Source organism: Ailuropoda melanoleuca, chromosome 8 (assembly GCF_002007445.2).
Source record: "Ailuropoda melanoleuca isolate Jingjing chromosome 8, ASM200744v2, whole genome shotgun sequence".
NCBI classification, from domain to species: Eukaryota; Metazoa; Chordata; class Mammalia; order Carnivora; family Ursidae; genus Ailuropoda; species Ailuropoda melanoleuca.
This window is the reverse complement of record NC_048225.1, coordinates 6,786,010-6,810,234: the sequence shown is the minus strand read 5'-3', so window position 1 is coordinate 6,810,234 and position 24,225 is coordinate 6,786,010. Positions and strand designations below refer to the sequence as shown.

At 38.0% G+C, this 24,225-nt stretch overlaps 1 protein-coding gene across 1 annotated transcript; it reads right to left on the bottom strand.

The window, feature by feature from the left end:
- Nucleotides 1-17,051: 17,051 nt before the first annotated feature.
- Nucleotides 17,052-17,489, bottom strand: LOC100471674 (60S ribosomal protein L22-like 1). The gene has a single exon (XM_034665618.1). The coding sequence runs from the start codon at nt 17,487-17,489 to the stop codon at nt 17,052-17,054; it is 438 nt and encodes a 145-aa protein (XP_034521509.1).
- Nucleotides 17,490-24,225: the final 6,736 nt, after the last annotated feature.

Below are 24,225 nucleotides of genomic sequence, written 5' to 3'. Positions count from 1 at the left end.
TTTTCTCTTCATTCTGGAAATAAGTACCTTACCAGATAAATGATTTGCAAATATTTTTTCCCCATTCTGTGGGCTGTCATTTTACTTTTTTGAAGGGTTTTTTTGTTTGGTTTGGTCTTGTTTTTTTGCAGCACAAAAATTTTCATTTTATTTAAAAGTCTAGTAATTTATTTATTTTGTTGCTGTGCTGTTGGTGCTGAATTTAAGAAGGCTTTGCCCAACTCAAGGTAATGACTATTTACTACTATGTTTTATGATTTAAGTTCTTTTGTTTACATCCATGATCAATTTTGAGTTAATTTTAGTGTATGGTGTGAGGAAGGAGACTGACTTTATTTTTTCACATATAGGATACCTTGCTATCCCAACAAGATTTGTTGAACAGACTCTTCTTTCCCCTATTGAATTGTCTTGGCACTTTGTGGAAAATCAATTGATCTGGTCCATTCTACTAGACTAGAAGTCAGAAAAAGTCTTGTATACACTAATGCATTTTTATTTCTTTAATGGGAATCTTAAGATTATCTGGTCCATCCCTCAATGAAGCCTTCCTATGTGTTTAGATGTCTTTGCCATGTGCTCCTGTAGCACTATACTCTTACTTTAATGCTTATTGAATTGCAATTTTTTGTTTATTGTCTGCTTTCTTAAGTAGATGTAAAGCTCCAAGGGGAGGCATTTGGTCTACTTTTCTTGTCTGGTCCAGTGCTTGACATAGCATGACTGCTCAGTAAATATTTGCAATATTGTTGAATTAAAGGTGAGTGAGACCCAAGAAATATGAAAATGTGAATTGAACTTTTCAGGCTCATATACCAAGTTAGAGTTAGAATCAAGACTATCATCTAGTCAAGAGAGATCTACTCCACTCTATCATGTTATTGGCCCTAATCCTGTGCAATGTAGGCATCAATACACAAGAAGTTTTAGACTAAAGGTCTTGTTGGAATGCCAATTAAAAAAATATGCTGACTTCTGTGGGAATGAGCCACCTCCAGAACGGAAGTTTATAAACAATGATATGCCCACAATTTGAAAACCTAGATGAAATGGACAAATTCCTTGAAAGACATCATCTACAAAAACATACAAGAAGAAATAGACTAATCTGAATAGGACTATACTATTGACTGAACGTTTGTGCCCTCTCCCCATCCCAAATTTATTCATTGAAATCCTAACCCCCAATGTAATTGTATTAGGAGGTGGACCTTTGGGAGGATTATGTCTTGAGGGAAGAGCCCTCATGAATAGAATTAGTGCTCTTATAAAGAGACCCCAGAGAGCTCCCTTACCCCTTCTGCCTTGTAAAGTTACAGTGAAAAGATGGCTGTCAATGAGCCAGGAAATTGGTCCTTGCCAGATACTGATTCTTCTGGCACCTGGATCTTGGACTTACCAGCCTCCCAAACTGTAATAAATAAATTTCTGTTGTTTATAAGCCACCCAGTGTATCATATTTTTGTTATAACAGCTGAACTAAGATAGCAAATATATATATATATATAATTAAATCAATAATAACTTTACCAAACAGAAAGCACCATATCCAGATGTGTTCACTAATAAATTCTAACAAATGTTTAAGGAAAAAAATCATATCAATTCTCTAAAATTTCTTCCAGGAAATAGAAAGAAGAAACCCTTCCTAACTCATTCTGTGAGGCTGTCATTACCTTAATACCCAAACCAGAAAAAAATACTACAAGTAAACTATAGAGCAATATCTCTCATAAACATTGATGTAAAAAGTTCTCAATGAAATATAGCAAATCAAATCCTACAGCATATAAAAAGAATTGTACACCACAACCAAGTGGTATTTATTCAGCTATGCTAGGAATCAAACACATTAAAGAATCAATGAATGTAATCAATGAATGAATAACATCATCAGGCTAAAGAAGAAAAATCATATGATTATATTGATAGATGCAGAAAAACCATTTGACAAAATCTGACATCAGTTCATGATTAAAAACTCTCAGAAAACTAAGAATAGAGAGGAAGTTCCTCAACTTGATTAAAAACATCTACAAAAAACCTATAGCTAACAATACTTAATGATGAGAGATTAGAAGCTTTTGTGTTAAGATAAAAAATGAGGCAAGTATGTCCTCTCTCATCTCTCTTGTTCAACACTGTATTGGAAATCCTAGCTAATGCAACAAACAAACAAACAAACAAACAAACAAACAAACAACAAGAATTCTGACTGGGAGGGAAGAAATAAAACTATCTTTTCACAGAGGACATGATTGCCCATGTAGAAAATCTGAAAAACCAACAACACAAAAACTTCCTAGAATTAGTAAATGATTTATAATAAAGTTACAGGATACAAGATTAAAATATCAAAGTTAATCACCATCTTAAATACCAGCAATCAACAAGTAGAATTTGAAATTTACAAACACATTTTAATTTCCATTAGCAGCCAAACAAATGAAACACTTAGTGATAAACCTAACCAAATATTTAAAGATCCATATAAAGAAAACCATGAAACTCTGATAAAAGAACTCAAAGGAGTAAATAACTAGAGAGTTATTTCATATTCATGGATAGAAAGATTCAATATTGGTAAGATGTCAGATCTCCCAACTTAATCTACAGATTCAATGCATACTTAATCAAACCCCCAGGAAGTTATTTTATAGATATCAACAAACTGATTCTAAAGTTTGTGAGGAGAGGCAAAAGACCCAGAATGGCCAACACAATATTGAAGGGGAAGAACAAAGTTGAAGACCAACACCACTCAACTTCAACATTTACTCTAAAGCTATAGTAATCAATACAGTGTGGTATTGGTGAAAAAATAGACAAATAGATCAATGACACAGAATGGAGCCCAGAAAGAAATCCACATAAATATATTTGACAAAGAAGCAAGGGCAATACAATCGGCAAAGGTAGTCTTTTCAACAAATGGTACTGGAAAAACTGGACATTCACATTAAAAAAAAAAAAAGAATCTACACACAAACTGTACACCTCTCATTAAAAGAAGCTCAAAATGGAACATAGACCCTAATGTAAAGTACAAAACTATAAAATTCCTAGAAGATAACACGGTAGAAAATCTAGGTGACTTTAGATATGGTGATAACTTTTTAGATACAACACTAAAGGCACCATCCATGAAAGAAATAATCAATAAGCTAAACTAAAATTGTCATAAAGATACTCCCTGGACTTGAGAAAAGAATGAAGGACCTCAATGAGACCCTCAACAAAGATATAGAAAACATAAAAAAAAAAAAATCAGAGATGAGGAACTTAATCAATGAACTTAAAAATACACTAAAGGGAATAAATAGTAGACTAAAGGGAGCAGAAAAACAGATCAGTGACCTGGAGGATAGAATAATGGAAAGCAATCAAGCTAAACAGGAGAGAGAAAAAAGAATAATAAAAAATGAAAATAGATTAAGGCAACTTAGGGACACCATTTACATTATAGGGATCCCAGAAGGAAGAGAGAGAAAGCAGGACAGAAAATTTATTTGAATATTAATAGCTGAATACTTCCCTAATCTGGGAGAGGTAACAGAATTCAGATCCATGAGGCACAGAGATCCCCCAATAAAATCAACCCAAGGTGGTCCACACCAAAACACATAGTAATCAAAATGGCAGAGAATAGTGATAAAGAGAGAATTTTAAAAGCAGAAAGAGAAAAGGGAATAGTTACAAACAAGGGAGACTGCATAAGGCTATCAGCTGATTTTTTTCAGCAGAAACTTTGCAGGCCAGTAGGGAGTGGTACGGTATATTCAAAGGCTGAAACCTGCAACCAAGGGTACTCTATCCAGCAAGGCTATTACTCAGAACAGAAGGAGAGATAAAGAATTTAACAAAAGTTAAATTCATCACCACTAAACCAACCTTACAAGAAATGGCAAAGGGGACACTGAGTGGAAAGGAAAGACCATAAACAGGAGCAAGAAAAGTAGGAAGTACAAAAGTAGTAAAATTAAGAAGTCAAGGGATTCACAAAATAAAAAGATGTAAAGGATGACACCATATACCTAAAACAAGGAGAGGAGTAAAGAATGGGTTCAAACGTTAGGCCACAAAACAAATCTCAACAAATTCATAAGACTAAAGTCATACCATGAATCTTCTCCAACCACAACACTATGAAACCAGAAACCAACCACAATAATAAATTTGGAAAAGAACATAAATACATGGAAGTTAAATTACATGCTTCTGAACAATGAATTGGTTAATTAAGAAATCAAAAAGGAAATAAAAAAATACATGGAGACAAATGAAAATAAAAATACTATAGTCCAATCTTGGAGATTTGGCAAAAGCGGTTCTAAGAAGGAAGTTTATAGCAATATCTTACCTCAAGAAGCAAAAACAAACAAACAAACAAAAACAAACCTCAAGTAAACCACTTAACCTTACATCTAAAAGGGCTAGAAAAAGATGAACAAATAAAACCCAAAACTGGAAGAAGAAGAGAAGGAAATAAATATTAGAGTGGAAATAAATGAAATAGAATAAAAAGAAACAATAGAACAGATCAATGAAACCAGGAACTGTTTCTTTGAAAGGATCAATAATTTGATGACTTTTTAGCCAGACTCATTAAAAAAAAAAAGAGAGAGAGAGAGAGAGAGCTCAAATAAACAAAATCAGAAACGAAAGAGGAGAAATAACCAACACCACAGAAATACAAACAATTATAAGAGAATATTACGAAAAATTATATGTCAACCCATTGGAAAACCTAGAAGAAATGGATAAATTCCTAGGAACATATAACCTTTCAAAACTGAATCAGGAAGAAATAGAAAATTTGAACAGACCAATTACCAGCAATGAAATTGAATCAGTAATCAAAAAACTCCCAACAAACAACAGTCCAGGACCAGACGGCTTCACAGATGAATGCTACCAAACATTTAAAGAAAAGTTAATACCTATTCTTCTCAAACTATTCCAAGAAATAAAAGAAAAGAAAGCTTCCAAATTCATTCTATAAGGCCAGCATCTCTGATCTCAAAATCAGAGAAAGACACCACAAAAAAAAAAAAGAAAGAAAAAAGAAAACTATAGGCTAATATCTCTGATAAACATAGATGCAAAAATCCTCAACAAAACATTAAAAACCAAATCCAACAACACACTAAAAAAGTCATTCACCACAGTCAAGTGGGATTTATTCCAGGAATGCAAGGATGGTTCAATATTTACATATCAATCAATTTGATACATCACAACAACAAAAGAAAGGATGAAAACCATACAATCATTTCAGTAGATGCAGAACAAGCATTTGACAAAGTACAACACCTATTCCTGAAAAAAATCCTCAATAAAGTAGGTTTAGAGGGAACATACCTCAATATAATAAACGCCATATACAAGAAACTCACAGCTAACATACTCAGTGGTGAAAAATTAAGAGCTTTTCTTCTGACATCAGGAACAAGACAAGGATGTCCAATCTCACCACTTTTATTCAACCTAGTACCAGAAGTCCTAGCCACAAAAATCACACAAGAAATGGAAATAGAAGGCATCCAAATTTGTAAGGAAGAAGCAAAACTTTCACTATTTGCAGAAGACATTATGCAAATATAGAAAACCCTAAAAACTCCATCAGAAAACTACTAGAACTGATAAATAAATTCAGTAACAAAATCAATATACAAAAATCCGTTGCATTTCTATACAATAAAAATGAATGAACAGAAATAGAAATTAATAAAACTGTCCCATTTACAATTGCATGAAAAATAATAAAATACCAATGTGTAAATTTAACCAAGGAGGTAAAAGACCTGTATTCTGAAAACTATAGAACACTGATGAAAGAAATTAAACATGATGCAAAGAAATGGAAAGATATTCTATGCTCGTGGATTCAGAGCACAAATACTGTTAAAATGGCCATACTACACGAAGCAATCTACAGATTTAACACAATCCCTATCAAAATACCAACAGCATTTTTCATAGAACTAGAACAAATAATCCTAAAATTTGTATGGAACCACAAAAGACCCTGAATAGCCAAAGAAATCTTGAAAAAGAATAACAAAACTGTAGGTATCATAATCCCAGAATTCAAGATATACTACAAAGCTGTGTCAATCAAAACAGTATAGTATGGGCACAAAAATAAAAACTTAGGTCAAAAGAACAGAATAGAGAGCCCAAGAAATAAACACATGATTATTTGGTCAACTAATATATGACAAAGGAGGCAAGAATATGCAACACAAAAAAGATAGTCTTTTCAACAAATGGTTTTAGGAAAACTGGTTGGCTACGTGCAGAAGATTGATACTGGACCACTTTCTTACACTATACACAAAAAGACAATCTCAAAATGGATTAAGGGCCTAAATATGAGAGCTGAAACCATGAAAATCCTAGAAGAGAGAACAGGTAGTACTGTCTCTGACACTGACCATAGCAGCATTTTTCTAAATATGTCTCTTGAGGCAAGGGAAACAAAAGCAAAAATAAACTATTGGGACTACATCAAAATAAAAACTGATGTACAGCAAAGGAAGCAATCAAAGAAACTAAAAGACAACCTACTGAATGGGAGAAGATACTTGCAAATGATACATTTGATGAAGGATTAGTATCCAAATTACATAAAGAACTTACACAACACCAAAAAACCCTCCACAAATAATTCAATTAAAAATGGGCAGAAGATATGAACAGACATTTCTTCAAAGAAGACATACAGATGGCTAACAGATATAGGACGAGGTGCTCAACATCACAATCATCAAGGAAATGCAAATGAAAACCACAATGAGATATCACCTCACATCTGTCAGAATGGCTAAAATCAAAAACATAAGAAACAACAAGTGCTGCTGAGGATGTGGAGAAAAAGGAACACTTGTGCACTGTTGGTGAGAATTCAGATTGGTGCAGCCACTGTGGAAGACAGTATGGAGGTTCCTCAACAAATCAAAAAGAAAAAAAAAAAAGATATGATCCAGCAATTCCACTACAGGGTATTTACCCAAAGAATGTGAAAATACTAATTCAAAAAGAAACATACATCCCCGTGTTTATTGGAGCATTATTTACAATAGTCAAATTATGGAAACAACCCAAGTGTCCACTGATAGATGAATGGATAAAGAAGATGTGGTATACACACACACACACACACACACACACACACACACACAATGGAATATTACTCAGCCATAAAAAAGAATGAAATCTTCTCATTTGCAGCAACATGGATAGATCTAGAAGGTGTAATGTTAAGTGAAATAAGTCAGAGAGAGAAAAATACCATATGACTTCACTCATATGTGGAATTTAAGAAAAAAACAAACAACGAAAAAAGAGATGAAAAACACTCTTAACTTACAGAGAACAAACTAATGGCTACCGGAGGGAGGTAGGTGGGGGGATGGATAAAATAGGTGATAGGGAGTAAAGAGTACACTTAGCACGATGAGCACTGAGTGATGTATGGAAGTGTTGAATCACTACAGTGTACACTGTAAACTAAGATAGCACTATATGCAAATTATATTGCAGTTGAAATAAAAAACAGAAAAACGAGATGTCACTACATCTCTAGTAGAATGGTCAAATTCAAAACACTAACAACAAAAAATGGCCGTGAGGATGTGGAGCAATAAGACTTCTCATTCATTGTTAGTGAAGTTCTCATTCGTTGTTAGTGGGGATGCAAAACGATAGAGGCAATTTGGAAGACAGTTTTTCAGTTTCTTACAAAACTTAACATACTCTTGCCAAACGGTCCAGCAAGTACATTCTTTGATATTTATCCAAAGGGTTTGAAAACTTATGTCCACACAAAAACCTACATACAGATGTTTGTAGCAGCTTTATTTGTAATTGCCAAAACTTGAAAGCAACCAAGATGTCCTTCAATAGGTGAATGGGTTAATGAACTGTGGTCCAACCAGACAATGGAATATTATTCAGAGCTAAAAGGAAATGAGCTATCAATTCATGAAAAGATATGGAGGAACCATAAATGCATATTACTATATGTAAGAAGCCAGTCTGAAAAGGTTATGTACTATGTAATTTCAACTATACGGCATTCTGGAAAAGGCAAAACTATAGAGACAGTGAAAGTATCAGTAGTTGTCAGAGGTTAGGAGAGGCAGGGATGAACAGGCAAAGCACAGGGGATGGTTTTGGCAGTGAAACTATCCTGTATATTACAATGGTGAATAAACGTCTTTACACATCTGTGAAAACCATAGAATGTATAACACGGAGAGTGAACCCTAATATAACTATAGACTTTGGCTGATAATGGTGTGTCAATGTAGGTTTATTGATTGTAACAAACATGCCCCCCTGACTCAGGATGTTGATGTGAAGGAGGCTGTGTGTATGTGGGACTAGCTGCCATAGAGGACATTTCTGCGGCCTCCACTGGGTTTTGCTCTGAACCTAAAACTGCTCTAAAAATAAATTATATTTTAAAACAACAACAGTCCAACACCCAATTAAAAAAAGAAATGATGGTGCTCTTTTGCTTAGACTTTAGCAGGAAAGATGAGGTAAGGTTGTCAGTCAGTACACATGAACTGTAAACACACTGAGAATTCTTGCTGCTTAAACCCACTCATCACTGACTTTATCTGTTCATATGAGACTACTGACAAAATGTTAAGGGTTATCTGCATGATTAGTTTATATTTTCCTTGTTCAGCAAAAGGCAAGAGAAAAAATAACTCTGAGTTGCAACATGAAAGCAATTTACCACCTCATCACCCTTAAACAAAAGGTTCATATCAAAATGTGTTCAATCTTGACATATACCATATGCCTGAAAATGCTCACTGAATAGAAACCTAGATGTGAGAATAATTATGCATATGAATGGCAACCAATAAACATTTCAGTGCAATTTTTTATTCTGCACAGTTGGGTGTTGGATAATTCAGGCGCTTGGGAGGGAGGGCTCAACTCCTTTTGAGATGAGTACATCAGGGTCAAAAGCAGTGAAGTGATTTAGCCAGAAACACAACAATGACTAAAACTCAAGCTATTTTGATTTCCAGTCTCAGTTACATTTTTTTAAAGCCATCATTCCAGGCACATTATTGGCCTACTACCTAACTAGCGGTAGGCATGCAATAAACACTTCCTGGAGAAATGCTGGTTGAATTGGAAGAGTGTGAATTCATCAGTGTATCTCTAGAACTGTCCAGGGGAGAGATGCATAGATCAGGTGATAAATCAGAACATACTGGAGTCCATTCACCATCATTTGGTGAAATTAGTTTTTTTAAGGTTGTTTATCTCCTTTCCTACGTCTGTAGTAACCTCACTTTTAGGCCAGCAGACACTGAGGTCAGCCTGCCCCGCAGCCCCTGTTCCGGCTCTCATCATGTCTCCCCTGAACTACTTCAATATCGCTCTAAATTAGCGCTCATCCTTTAGTCTTATCCCATTTTATTCCATTCTGCATGTGCCTCTGAAGCTGTTTTAGAAAAAACAAAGCTTGTCCTATCACTTCCTATGCCTAGAGTCTACTGCCCACACGCTGAAGTCCAAGATCCTTAGCATGGGGTAGAGGGAACCTTACAATTTAACCATGGCTTACTTTTTCAACCTCTTCTTCCCCTCCTCTCCATGTTTCCAAATGCTCTGTAATTTCCAGTTGATCTGTTGCTCGGGCCCAAAACCCAAGAGCATCACAACTCCTTGGTTTCTGTTATATTTCATGTATAACCCAGCAGCAAATCCTGATGACTCTACCTTGACAATACATGGAAATCACCAGAGACTTTCTCACTGTTAAGCTAATAACACCTTGTGAATGTACACTCCACTGAGAAACCCCTCCAGTTCTACCTGTTCATGCTGTCTGCTGGAGAAGAAAGTTTGGATGTTTTTTCCCCCAGAACAAGATGAAACAAAACACAAAAACAAAATATAAGCAAAGTTACACCATGTCTAGCCACATACATGGATACCACCCTGGCCCAATTCACCATAATTATCTCTTGTATAATTTACTGGAAAATTTGTAACTGGTTTCCCAGTTATCTATGCATCATGGAGTAGGATGGTGGTTCTCTTACAACCTATCCCCCACTCTAGTCCTCCAATGACTTCCAATTCACTTAGAACAAAATCCAGAGTCCTTACAAAGGCCCTAGAGCTCCTACTACTCTCTCTCTAGTTCTCTACTTCAGGCACATGCTGTACGTTTCCTCTTGCATCAGGACCTTTGCACATGCCATCTCCTCTTCCTGAGCATGCTTCCCCAGCTAGTCACATGACTAACTCCTTTATTTCCTTCTTGTTTCACCTTGAATGTCACCTTGTGAATCAGGCCTTACCTATACAGCTTAAACAAAATAATATCTCTCTCCTTACCCATGAACACTCTTACCCTGCTTCACTTTTTTCCCTCCTGTATTCATCAATATCAGATGTGCTGATTTATATATTGCTGGGTTTCACATCAAGATATACACTTCCTGAGAGAATGCCTTTGTCTGCTCTGTGCATTTCTCTGTTTTTAATTCTAGAATAGTGCCTGGCACAGAGTAGGGGCTCAGTAAAATATCTCTTATATGAACTGAAGTGACTGAGAGTATGGGACAGTTTGGCTTCTTTCCCAATGTTAAAGAGCGGGTTATTAAGTTCAAGTTCTTTTTTTTTTTTTTTAAAGATTTTATTTATTTATTTGACAGAGATAGAGACAGCCGGCGAGAGAGGGAACACAAGCAGGGGGAGTGGGAGAGGAAGAAGCAGGCTCCTAGCAGAGGAGCCTGATGTGGGGCTCGATCCCACAACGCCGGGATCACGCCCTGAGCCGAAGGCAGACGCTCAACCGCTGTGCCACCCAGGCGCCCCTAAGTTCAAGTTCTTGTGGGTCACTATCTGGTCAGTCCTTTGCTCTAAGTCATAGGATGTCTGCCCTGGGATCCCAGGTGTTTATATTTCTAATACCAATACTCTCTGTATGACATTTGTAGAAGGCTGTATTTTCTTTACAGTGATTTCATTTTTATGATTTTACTCGGCCTTCATAGCACAATATGGAAGGTATCATCGTTGTTATCTGCATTTCTTATTAAATTAGGAAACCTGATACTTTACCAAGAAGTGAAGTCCCAATATTTTAAAGATAATAATAATCTTACAAAGCACATGGATTTAACCAAGACCTTAATTTAGTCTGGAAGAAAGGGAAGACTTAGGAAGATAATATGAAGACTTTGATACTTTAAGGACAGTCGATGGAAGGACAAACTTAACTTCAACAAATAGAGTGAAATAGATGTTTGTACCAATTCGATCCATCCAAACCTGCAGCAGCCCACCTAAGGAGTGACATCACTAGAAATGGTGCAGCAGAGACTGGACCATTGGACTCCAGGCAAACTTGTCACAGAGGGGGTGCCAGAGAGGAAACTCCAGGTATTCTTTCAACCCACTCATCTATGAATCTAAAATATACATCCTATTTCTTGCTCCAAAGAACATTTTAAATCCTTCAGTGATAACAAAACAAAACAAACAAACAAAAAAAAAACCAAGAGCTATCCTAAATAAGGGTGAAATGAGTCATGGTCTTGTATGCAAGATCTCCCTTCCATGGGTCAGGCAGATTGTGAGAAGAAATTCTGGTATAAGTTACAAGGAAAGAGCTTTAGGGCTTAACAATGAGGCCAAAGAAAGAACATCAGTTTGGGCAATACCAAGCCACAGCAGCAGAACAAATACCACAGATTTCCTTTAACGCTTCATGCAAAATCCCAGGTCTGTGCTTAACCTCTCACCAGCTGGTCAGGGTGAGGGGGCAGCATCCGAGCCAGGAGAATCTGTTGTTGACAACGTAGGAAACGGAGGCAGGAGGTCAGATGCTATTAGGAGATGGTGTTTCACATCCTGGGGATGGAGCTGTTGTTGGCAAGCGGTTTTGACAGAAATAGTTATTTATTTCCTGGCTGACCTGCAGCCAAGTGTGTGGGCCAGAAACTCTCAACAGATGAACAAGGGTCCCACCCCAAGGCGCTCTCCCACAAGCTTGTTCACTCAAACACTGTGTCTCACCTGCAAGGTTTAAGATAAATAAAATACCAGTGTCGCTGACATCCAAGTCATTTGATTTAAATGATACTTGAAACCAACATCTGGGGTAAGGGAGAGGGGTTGAAACAGGACACTTAATAAAAGGGCACAGGAAAAGATAAGCTTTTCATTTTGTTGAGTTTCCTTGACAGGTTTAAATAAAAAACAACCCCATAGGCAGTATTATGTTAATTATGTAAAAGAATACCACAAAAGCCATTGCCATGAATATACAAAGGGAAAATTGACCTTCTTCCAGGGTCTTCTATGAAGGAACTTCGGAGTCACTAAATTCCTGTGGGTATTAGATGAGGAACAATCCTGAACAAGAAACTTGAGAAACTTAAGTGTTGGTTTGAAGAACACCCTGTTGTCTCTTTATTGTTACATAACTCGAATTTTTCTTTTCTTCTTTTCCAGAGCTTTCTCGGCCTCCTGTCTGATTAATCTGCACTCTTGTTTAGGGGCTTCTGTGGGGTCCTACTTGCCTCTTGGACCAATCTCCGAGTCCTGTGTGGTGTGGAAAGTCCAAGTCCGTCACAGCCCCGGCTGAGTCTGCGCCGGGCGTCTGCCCCACAGCAAAGCCCGCTGGCTCCTGAGCCTGCCAGCAGCTCTGCCTTGGCCCATTTTCGCTGCACCTGGAATGCTCTCCTTCACCTTCAGCCAGCGAGCTCCTTCTCATTTTCAGCCCTGGGGGTGTTGGTGGTGGTGGGGCTGTGACTCTTTCTAAGGTCTTGCCCAAATCCCCGGGTGGAATTACTTTTCTCTGTGCACCAAGGGATTTTTCATACTCACCATGTTCGGCTGTTATGGACTTGATGCACATATTTATGGCTCATGTTGGATTATTAATTAAAACGAATACCATCTTGTTCCTCCTGGCAGTCTCCTGATGATGATGCAGTTCAGGGCACTGGTTCTGGGTGGAGCCAGGCTGCCTGTCCCTTTCTACAAGCCGAGCCACCTCCTAGTGTGTAAACCAGGCCTGTTACCTCGACTTCACAGAAACCATCTGGCATAAGGTCGGGCCCAGTGTACTCAGCATATTCTAGCTATTATGGCTATCTTTATATGCCCAGAGCCTGGCGAGTTCCTGGTACTTAATAATCATAACAGTGAAGAAAAGCAGAATATGTCACCCCAAAATATGCCTCTTTGGCATTAGGATTGTTTTGAGAAACAGCGGACGTGGGAAAACGTCTGAAAACAGAAAAGTTCCCTTTTGTAAGGGAAATTTACATTCATAAATCAAGTTTCAATTTATAAGTGGGTCTCGCTCTCTGCACCAGGAAGAAACGGTGACTCTAAATCACAAGAGAATCTTATCAGTGGAAAAGGCACCAGCTTGACTCCAGATACCAAACCTCATCCTTGGTTACTGTGCTTTTGCTTGTAACTTCCCCATAACTGGGCTCGCCACACCCTTCTTTCTCCTGTGTTCGGCTGAAGACGGTAGTTAAGCTAGTGGTTTAGAGCATACAAACCGCACACACGTTAACAAACTGCATGTTTTTCTCTTGTTAATCTGGCTTTCATTACAGGGGTCTCAGCCAAGGACTCAGAAGGCCAGAGGTAAAATTATTTTTCTTCTTCTATGACAGCAAACCCTAAACATGTGTTATGTATTAGCCTTAACTACCTTTCATGCAACGTCTCATTAGTTCACACATTCAAGGCCAAGACTTGGGTGAGGCTAGCAGGCACGTGGGGTACAAAATTTAAGAAAGTGCTCACTCGCAGGGTTGGCAAGTGCCCTCTGTTGACCTTGAATTTGTGCAGCCCTGAGAATGAGTGCCTCCTTCCACTATTGAACAGCTTTCTTGAGACAAAGTTCGCATACTATACAATTCACCCATTTCAAGTGCACAGTTCAGGGGCTCTTATTATATTCACAGGGTTGTGCAACCAGCAACCAACTTTAGAACATTCTCATCAACCCCCCGCAAAAACCCATGCCCATTATCAGTCACTCCTCATGGCCCCCCCATATTCCCAAGGTCTGGGCCACCATTACTCTACCTTCCATCTCTGTAGATTTGCCTATTCCAGACATTTTATATAAACAGAATCACACAATATGTGGTCTTCTGTGACTGGCGTCTTTCACTCACCATATTGTTTTCCAGGTTCATCTATGTAACATCTATTGCTACTTTATTCTTTTTACTACTGCGTGACATTCCACTGTATGGAAGACCACATTTTATTTATCTATTCATCAATGTACATTGGGATTGTTTCCATTTCTTTTGACTATTATGAATCATTCTGTTATGAACACTTATGTAAACATATGTTTTCATTTCTCTTGGGTATATACCTGGGGCTGGAATTGCTGGGTGAAATGGTTAACTCTGTGTTTAACATTTTGAGAAACCGCTAGACTATTTTCCAAAGGGGCTGCACCATTTTACCTTCCAGCAATTTTCCAAATTCTTTGTATCCTTACCGCACTTGTTAGTCTCCATCTGTTTTTATTATAGTCACCCGGGTAGGTATGAAGTGGTGTCTCCTTGTGGTTTTGACTTGCATTTCCCTAATGCAAATGATGTTGAGCACTCTTCATGTGATTATTGGCCATTCATCTATCTTCTTTGAAGAAATGTCTACTTAGATCTTTTGCCCATTTTTTAAAGTATTTGGCTTTCTTGAGGTATAAATGACAAAGTTGTAAGATTTAAACTGTAAATCATGGTTGTACATATGTGCACAATGTACATATTTGTGTAATGTAGACATATTGTGCAAGGATTCACCTCATCTAGTTAATGAACACACCCATCACCTCACGTATTTATCTTTTCCCCTCCCATTTCTTTTAATTGGGTTATTTGTCTTATTATTGAGTTGTGAGAGATATTTATATAGTCTGGATACAAGTCCTATCAGACATGATTTGCAAGTATTTTCTCCCGTTCTGTAGGTATCTTTTTCTTTTTTTTATAGTGCCCTTTGAGCACAAAGTTCTTAAATTCTAATTGAGTCCAGTTTCTTTTTTCTAGTGTTACTTGTGCTTTTGGTCTTCTATTGAAGAAGGCCTTGCCTCACCCAAGGTCATGAAGATGCAGTCTTATTTTCTTCTAAGAATTTTATAGCTTTAGCTCTTGCATTTAGGTGTGTGACCCACTGGAGTTAATTCCTATGTGACCTCTTAAAATTTTGCATTCCAGATGACTCACTCATTTTACTCCAGGACTGCCCGGCTTTCAACAATTCCCTGAAGTCAATAATAATATTATCTCCATTTATAGATACTTAAATTAAGGCTTGGGTAGTGAAATAGTTTGTCCCATGTCACACATTGAGTGACAGAGATACAATTTGTACCCAGCTGAGTGTTGGAACTCCTACTCACATCGCTGTAGTGAGTTTTTTGGTTTATACTGATGGGCTCTTGAATGAATATATAACTGACAAAAAGCTTAATTCCAATTTATGATATATTCTCCATTCGCCTGTTAAACAACAAAAATTCAACTGAGTGCCTTTGAAGATCTAATTGGCTTTGTTAAACAATTCATGAATTGGGCAGAATCCCATCTAGCAAATAGAAAGGAGCTCCACTGAGCTGCAGAAAAGGAATGGTTATTAAAGATAGAGAGGAAATGGGAAAAAAAGGAAATTATTAGAGAGGGATGTAGCGTTCTAGGCAAGGTCACCCTTCTAATGGGAATGGAAGGAGTGCTGATCAGGAAATTCCAGGATGGCTGGCTAATGGTTACATTCCTGGCATGGGGGAGGCAGGGTAAAACTGCACGTAGGTTGGGTGTTAAGTCTTGTTTTGCTCATGTGGGGCTCTTAACATACGTGACTCCATTGGAGGCCTATGGCTTTCATTTTTAACACACCTATGGAACTGTGGAAAAACATCGTTAGCTGCTATTTCCTCAGCAATAAAAATAGCTTGAATTACAGGGGCTCCTGGGTGGCTCAGTTGTTAAGTGTCTGCCTTCTGCTCAGGTCATGATCCCGGTGTTATGGGATCGAGCCCCACATCAGGCTCCTCTGCTGGGAGCCTGCTTCTCCCTCTCCCAGTCCCCCTGCTTGTGTTCCCTCTCTCACTGCCTCTCTCTCTGACAAATAAATAATTAAAATCTTTAAAAAAAATAGCTTGAATTACAGACATCGAGTAGATGAGAACTCCATGTTGCCCAGCCTTTATTTGGGGTAGAGGATTTGCCCTGTCAGTGCTACAGGAGAGGGGAGAGAGGGCAGTTGACCATCATGAGAGTTACAGTTTAACAAATCCCACGGAGTGCATCTATTGTGTGGATTCAGTAATGTCTGATTGTATCTTTTTCTTGTCAAGATACTGGGGTATCATGTTTCAAGAAAAATGTATGAAAATAAATCCATACTTAGACATAGCCTAGTGAAGTGTTATAAACATCCCTATATAGAGAGACCAAACTCTTAACAATAAAACAAAAAACAGATTCTCCACAAAGAACAACAAAATCACGTTTACTAGAGGAGAAAAAAAAGGACTTCCAGGTGTGAAGGAAACAGAAAAACCTGGCACACCACAGATACTTAGTAAATATTGGTGGGGTTTTTTGGGGGAGGGGGTTTAGTTTTTATTTTTATTTATTTACCTCATTTTTTGTTAAATAAATGTATGTTCTCTTGTATGCAATTCTCAGAAAGTATGCAACTCAGTTACCTTTCCTAAAGAACTTGCTTTATCTAGAACAGTGAAAAATCGTTGAATGGATGTCCTGCTGAGAACTCTGTTCATCTTTTTCTGTTGTTTGTCTGTTCCTAGATCTCATGACTTCCTCCCTTCTTTGGGGGAGTGCATCCTCTAGAACAGTAGTTCTCAACCTATTAGGTTTCAAGACTCTTACACTCCTAAAAATTACTAAGGACCCTCCCAAAGAGCTTTTGTTTAAGTGAGTGACATCTATTTTTTTTTTTTAACACAGTACAAGGCCTGGCTTTTTATTCACCAATAAACTAAAAGTCCATTTCTAGATGTTTCTTTCTTTTGCATCCTTCATTTGTTTTATTAGCAAGCAAAACCCTGTAAGGGGCAGCTTCACATAGTCTTCAGACTCAGATCCATCGTCATTTTGACTAATCTGGAAGTAACGAAGTTTATAAGTCTCCTTGTCAGATGCAACCACACAAAGCCAATCACGAAGATTATCCTTCTTAAGGTATTTCTTGGTAGGATATTTCAAATATGTTTTAGAGAACTGTTTCTCAGAAACAACTGTGATTTTATTCTTGAAGCATTCAATATGAACAACATTCCCCAGATTTGCAGCTTTTCCATTGACTTTAACCTTCTCTTGTAGAAACCGTTCAAAATTTCCAGAATCAAAAATGCCATCTTCTAATGGATGGGTAAGGTCCAAATTAAACTTCCAAATTGACTTCTTAGGCTTGTTGTCTTTTGGCGCCATATTGAAAGACAGCTTGGTGATCAGAGAAAGCTACAGTCACATATGGACATCTATTAATTTTTATGTGTTAGAAGTTAAAACTGAGAAACTTAAAAATATTCATTCATGCATGCATTCAAAATAAGGATAATGAACATATTACATGTTCAAATATCCAAAAATTAGTGAGACAAGTGTCATTGTTTTACATTTTGGCAAATCTCTTTAATGTCTGGTTGAGTAAAAGACAGTTGGATTCTCATATCCACTTCTGTGTTCAGTCGGCTGCAACATCAAATGACATGTAGCTTCAGGAAACCCTACTCCTCACTTGTGAGAGAATAAGAGCAAAACACAGGTGACATCTCAGTAAGGTCATGAAAATAGTCTGCCCTAGTGGACCCCTGATAAGTTCTTTGAAATCCCCAGGTGTCTCTGAATCACACCTTGAGAACCACTGCTCTAGTAACTTCCTGAAAAAAGGCAAAAGTAAAATTTCGAAGACTTGCAAATCTACCAAGTTGTTTTCCTACTTGCACTTACATGTAAACTTCTAGGTTGTTTCTTTTTACCTCAAGAGTCATTGGCATGCTGTTTAGTGATATTTGATTCCAATTCTTTCTACACGGCCCATTTTTTGTCACTTGAAGCTTTTAGGATTCTCTCCTTGTTTCTAGTTTTCATTGCGCTTGTTCTTTCACTCTTCAAAGTTATGTCTTTTCTTTCTGTGAAATTTTCTTGCATTAATAATACCGTCATTTCTTTTCCATTTCCTCGGTTTTCCTTCCAGAACTTTCATTATTCAATATGTGATCTCTTGGTCAGATCCTTACATTTTCTCTATTTTCCATCTCTTGTTGTTTTACTCTCTGTGAGATTTCCTCAAGATTATATTCTAATTCTTCTGTTTTCATTTTAGTTATTGTGTTCTTTTAATTTCCAGGAGTAATATTACTCTCAATGAAATTTTTCTTCCTGTTGTCTACCTTATACCCTTCTCTAAGTTCCTTTGTTAAAATTACTGTTTTTAGAGCCTTTCCTCAAATGGCCAGTGATCCTTGACTGTCTGCTTTCAGAGTGGGATATTAAGTAACTGGACAGCAGGGCGTGTTGAGTGGTGGGTCTCCCTGAGGCTGATGAGAAGGGACTGAGCTGCTTCACTGGGAGGTCTGTATCTGTCGGCATCTGCGGACCTTTTCTTCTGGCTGGTTGGGAGGAATCCTCCTTTTTCCCCCTTGGAGGGCACAAACTTGTGCTCCAGAGTCTTGAGAGAGGAGCAGAGAATGAAACACCCCCCTCAATCTTGGTTTTCACCTCCACCTTCAACCACGTCTGCCTTTGTGGACAAGATCCTCCCTCTTTCGAGTTCTCCCCAAAGAGTTCTGCTGGAGTTGGGGAAGGGAACTCATGTGCTTACATGAACTGGGGGGCCAGTGATCTGGGGGACCTAGTGTTGTCTGCTCCAGACTTGTCATCATTCTTCCTGTTTCCAGTCCCATTTCTCCTCTCCCAGGGTCCTTCAGCTTTTTGGATTATCCTCTTCAAGCCCTTGGGTTTCAGCTTTCTCTGTTTTGCAGTCAGCTACCACCCATTCTATGACTATAGTCTTCCAAAATGTGGTTCACATGCCTGAGATCTCATCTCTCTTTGTGTATTTGAGGGTGTAAACTTTAAAAGAACTCCTTTTTCAGAAAGGAACAGATAAATGTGTGATCCATCTACTCTATTTACCTGGCAGTCAGCTGCAAGTCTATTCATGCTTCAAAAACAATATAAAAAAATCTGTTCATGAATTGTATAGGTTTCCCACGGACCTTTGTCCTTATAGTTGAAGTCAGAATCCTTATTTTGTGTGTCTTAGATCTCCAGCACTGACACTGGCCATAATCTATTTGCAAAATTTTGAATTACTACATAACAAATATCGAAGTCATTAGTTATGTCTTTCAAAGAGTATAAAAGTGTTAATAATTTTGTCTCTTATTCTATGGAATTTATATTTTCAACAGTAAGATATAGATGGATTTTCTGGAAAGTTTAATAATCTCTGAGGACACAGAAGAAGAGATTCAAGGTATAAGTCATATGCTGGGAGTCACATGGATGGTTAAGACATTAAATATTGCCTTAGAATGTTTGTGGAAAAGCAGAGTGGCATGTTACTTCGTAGATGGAAAAAAAACAAACAAACAACAGAAGAAAGGACAGGTTAAATGACTTAGCAAAAAATCATACTTTTGTGTTTATGGAGCTCGGATTTAAAACCTTTGTTTTCAAATATCTAGATTAGTGCCTTTTCTTCTTGACCCAGATAAACATTCTGCTTACACACCTATTTAAGGAGCCCCAGTGGGCAGGCTCTAGCAGGTTTTGACAGAATTTATCTTATATACCTGGCTAAAATACAAAAATTCCATGCTTTTAACCGAGAATTACTTACTTTTCTTAAATGGCTACTGTAAGTCATCCCTAGAGAAGTCATTTTTCATCATAGGCACACAGTTCTAGTGTAAAAGAGATTACCATTTTCATGAATATGTTTTTTTTTCCCTGAACTGACCAATTAGTACAAAAATGCATGTAGCTATTAAATCTATCTTTATAGGAATGAATAGAACACTCTATATCTCAGAAGGTTAGAGTGGAATATAACTTGAGCAAATCCTCTTGAGACCAGGTCTGTGCAGAATATATTATTTATGGTTTTCCCCCCTTTGCTAATATACTGCCTTTTAAGGAGCTCAGAATTTGAGGATGATAGGTACTATAAAAATGCAGGGTTGCTATCAGTCCTAGAAAAAAATAAATATGAATCCTTTTCTGATTGCCCTACCATGGATTTATCAGATGTTGTGCCTTTTGGTGTCTGGATTACCTTGATTCTGAGAACATTTCCTACTGATTTCATATCTTCTATCTGTCTTATAAAAATTAGTTAAAACCTGTTTTACTTAATTTTCTTTCTACAATTTCTTGTGCTTTCTCTCAGCCTACATTTCATATTTGGAAAATAACACTCATTTCATACCCTTTCCTCCTGCTTTCCAAGTTGCTCCAAAATCCCCCTTCCTCCAAGAATCCTTCTTTATCTACCATCTCACTGTGGAACTTATCCTCTCCCTGCATGGAAAGTTAAGTTTTTCTTTAGTTATTTATTTATTTTTTTAGCGTATGACTAATAAATCTTCACTAGAGCAGTACTGTCCTCATTGTTTTTGTCATTTTTCATAATAAAATCTTAGAAGGCATCACATACAGCCATTTAAATCTGTTTTTAAGGCTTCTATTGGATCTGAACAAATGGTTTTCAGGTTTAGCTTATATTCTAGTTCTGTTCCAGAACTAGGGTCATTGAGTTTCCACCTGCATGCTCAGTCTTCCTTGTCTTGTGGACTCAATACTGAGTCACCAGGCACCAGTTGGACTTTACGCTTTTGGTACTCATGGTTGTGTTCCTCCGTCATTCCCAAGTCCCAATTCCTCTTCCATGTGTCTGAATCCTGGTAACTGGGTTTCTCTTTGTCCTTAAAATCCACTCCGTCTCAAGTGCTCTAAGACATATTACTGACATTCTCCCCTGATCCTTATCTATCTATGGTGGTTTCTATCTAGTATCCCAGGGTCCTCCTAGTGAGACCCTACTATTTTTTTTTGGCCAGGTCACCTCCTAGGAACCGAACTCATTCTTAAACATCAGCTGGGTGGCTGGGCCGACCCCGGCTCTCCATCTGGATGAACGCTGCATCACTCATCCCAGGCTTTGATTCCTACGTTACACCTACATGCTGGGAGCTCCATTATTCTGTAGAGAATATTTCTTTCTCTAGATTAAGTTCTTTTTTAATTGCTCTATCTCTTGAATTCTGCATATGGCTCACAAAAGGAAAGAGAGGTAGAAATGAAGGTAGAAAGGAAGGAAATGAACGTTTATTGCATACCTTTTTTTGACTCAAAAGGTGCTAGGCACTGTCACATACCATTAATGAACTCTTTTGTTCTCACAAGAATTTTGTGAAATAGCTATTGCTTCCATCTCACAGTTTAAAAAAAAAAAAGGATAAAAGTGGGGGAAAAGACCAAAATGAGCAACTTGACTCAGCAGGAACAGGTTGACCCAGGAATCAAATCCAGGTCTTGTGCTTCTGAATCTCTGTGAGGTTCTCAGCAGACCAGGCTGCGACCTGCCAGTCTGGCCAATTTAGGTTTTATATGCTGCACATCCCTGCTTCTCTGTTCTATGTTATTTGATGTTTTCTATGAAGGAAAATGAAGACAATGTAGAAAATATGATTATAGGTGATGAAATGGAAAGTCAGTCTCATTATTTTATGGTCATAACTCATGTTGAAAGTTTTGGTGATGATGACAGGGAACACATTCATTCAATAGGGAGGACAAGACATCGCTTAACTGCTAATGGTTAGAAAGTAGGAAGACATCTTTTAGAGTTGCTCAGCACGAATACGCAAGAGAGTGTTTTAATTGTGGTGTGGGTTTCTAAATTATTTCCCTTGGACCATTAAGAAAGATATAAATCATTAAACATGATTAATGGAATCCATACAATTTGCAAAGAAGAGCAACAATTCTGTTGACTGACATTTATTTTAAATAAAAGCAAGTGTCTGTAATCACAAAACCTGAATTAAGATGCCATCAGCAGCATTAATAAACAGCAGCCCTGTTCTTCCTTTTCACTAATGCTAGTGTTTATTAATTCATTAACTTATGAAGATCTTAGGGAAATTAATTGGAGGGTATCTAAATGAGAGACTATGGAAAGTCTCACAGAATGTCCTACAGTGAAGGCAACACCCTTTTGACCTGTGTTGAATAAAATAAGACAGACTCTCTTGCTTTCTCTTCTCTGGGGTCTGCTGTGGGTCTTGCCATTCCTGAGTCTTTCCTGAGTGGATGATGGATGAGATGGACTCAGGGGATTTTTTTCACATTACATCAAAATCACTCACAATTCAACCAAGTTTTAATCAGAAACCTAGTTAATTTAGTGGGAAAAAAATGAAAAAAAATATTTTTTTGATGTACCTATTGTGTGTAATGGGGAGGGGCATGTTTAGATGAAAACCATTATTGGTAGGTAAAGTTTTTGTCTGTTTTTATATGAAACAGACATACCTGGGATTGCTGGAAAAGTCAAAGAACTCCTGAAAGGCGGGTATTATAAATGTGATGACTTTTGCAATCCAGTCCTTGGTGGAGTGGACACCTAAATATTTTTTGAATGAATGAAACCACATGGGTCAGAGGACAGTCTTAATAATTGCATTAACTTTGTAATTAGGTTTATGTTCATGCCAGTTTGTCTCCGGGGTAGCTTCAGAATCTAACTTGAATCCAAAGTGACCTCAGAATAGCTTCTGGCCTGATGCTGGGTGTGTCCTGGTCCCTTCCAGATCATTTGGCCAAGAGGCTGGATAGGGCTCTCTTGGAATAACTTCTGTCTGCTTTCAATTCCAGGGATAACCTTGAACAAGGGGAGGGGAAATGGAAGCATGAAGGGTGAGTTACACAGATCTTTTCACAGGGATATTCTGGTAAATGTTAGAATTTCTTCATGGGACAGAAGTAGACTAGGGAAAACTAGGAACAATGCACCCAGGGACAATGTAAAAACAAGTTCTTTCTTGGCAAGAATAAAAGAGATAATTTATGTGAAAGCAGCTAACAAAGAGCCTGGAACATAGAGCAGACATTTAATAAATATTCGTTCCTTTCCTTTCCCTTCTTGACGAAGTATGCCTAGAACATCTTTTTGGTGGTAGTGTGTGTGTGTGTGTGTGTGTGTGTGTGTGTGTGTGTGTGTGTGTTTGGAGGAGGATGCTAGGTAATGAGAGAATGAAATAATTGTAATCCCCAAATAGCATATGCGATAGGAGAATATACTGAGTATATATTTGGTGCTGTCCTCACAATCCCTTCTAACCTCACTTTGGGGATTAACTAGGCAAGACATACATGCCTCCTTCCTAGAAAACCTCATAAGGGAAGATACGATTCAGCCTTTGAGTGTCACAGTAGACATCTGAAGACCCTGGCAGAGATAATGGCTTTGGGAAAAAAGGCAGGAGAGAGTTGAATTGTAAGAGCCTGGATCTTCTAAACGTCAAGAGTATGATGTTGACCTAAATATCCCAAATATCCAGCGGTGTTGCAGAATTGATAAGTCAGGACAAGTAAGTAAAGATTCCCCACCCTGGGGGACTGAGGAGCACATTAGACAAAAGGCAAGAGAAAGAGAGGCTGGCGGGCGTCTCTCACCAAAGGACAGCTTCAGGAGCCAAGCAGAGGCGGGTGATGGATGTTCAGAGATCTGAAAACAGACCTGGAAATTGGCATGTGACCTAAATCCCATGTCACCAAGGCATGGAAGCAGCAGAGCACCCCAATTCTCCCAGGCCCATGGGCCGTGCAGAAGTTACAAATACCAGTGAGCACAGAGAGCTGGTTGAGCTGAGCGAGTCCCACAGTTGGGAGGAGGGTGTGCTATGAACTGATATCCAAGCGAGTCATGTCGGACTGCCCTTCCTCAGCACATGCTTCCCAAGGCCGATGAGCACGACTAACCTTCAAACCCAGCCCTCCCAGACCTCACTACAGACAATCCATGATGCTGTATTATCTTCAAGCATTTCAAATTAACTTCAAGGAAAAGAGTGCTGAGGGAAAGAATCCTTAGCTCACAAGGTTTACCACCAGGTGGAATGGGGCCATGAAATAGAAACTCTAATTAGTTATT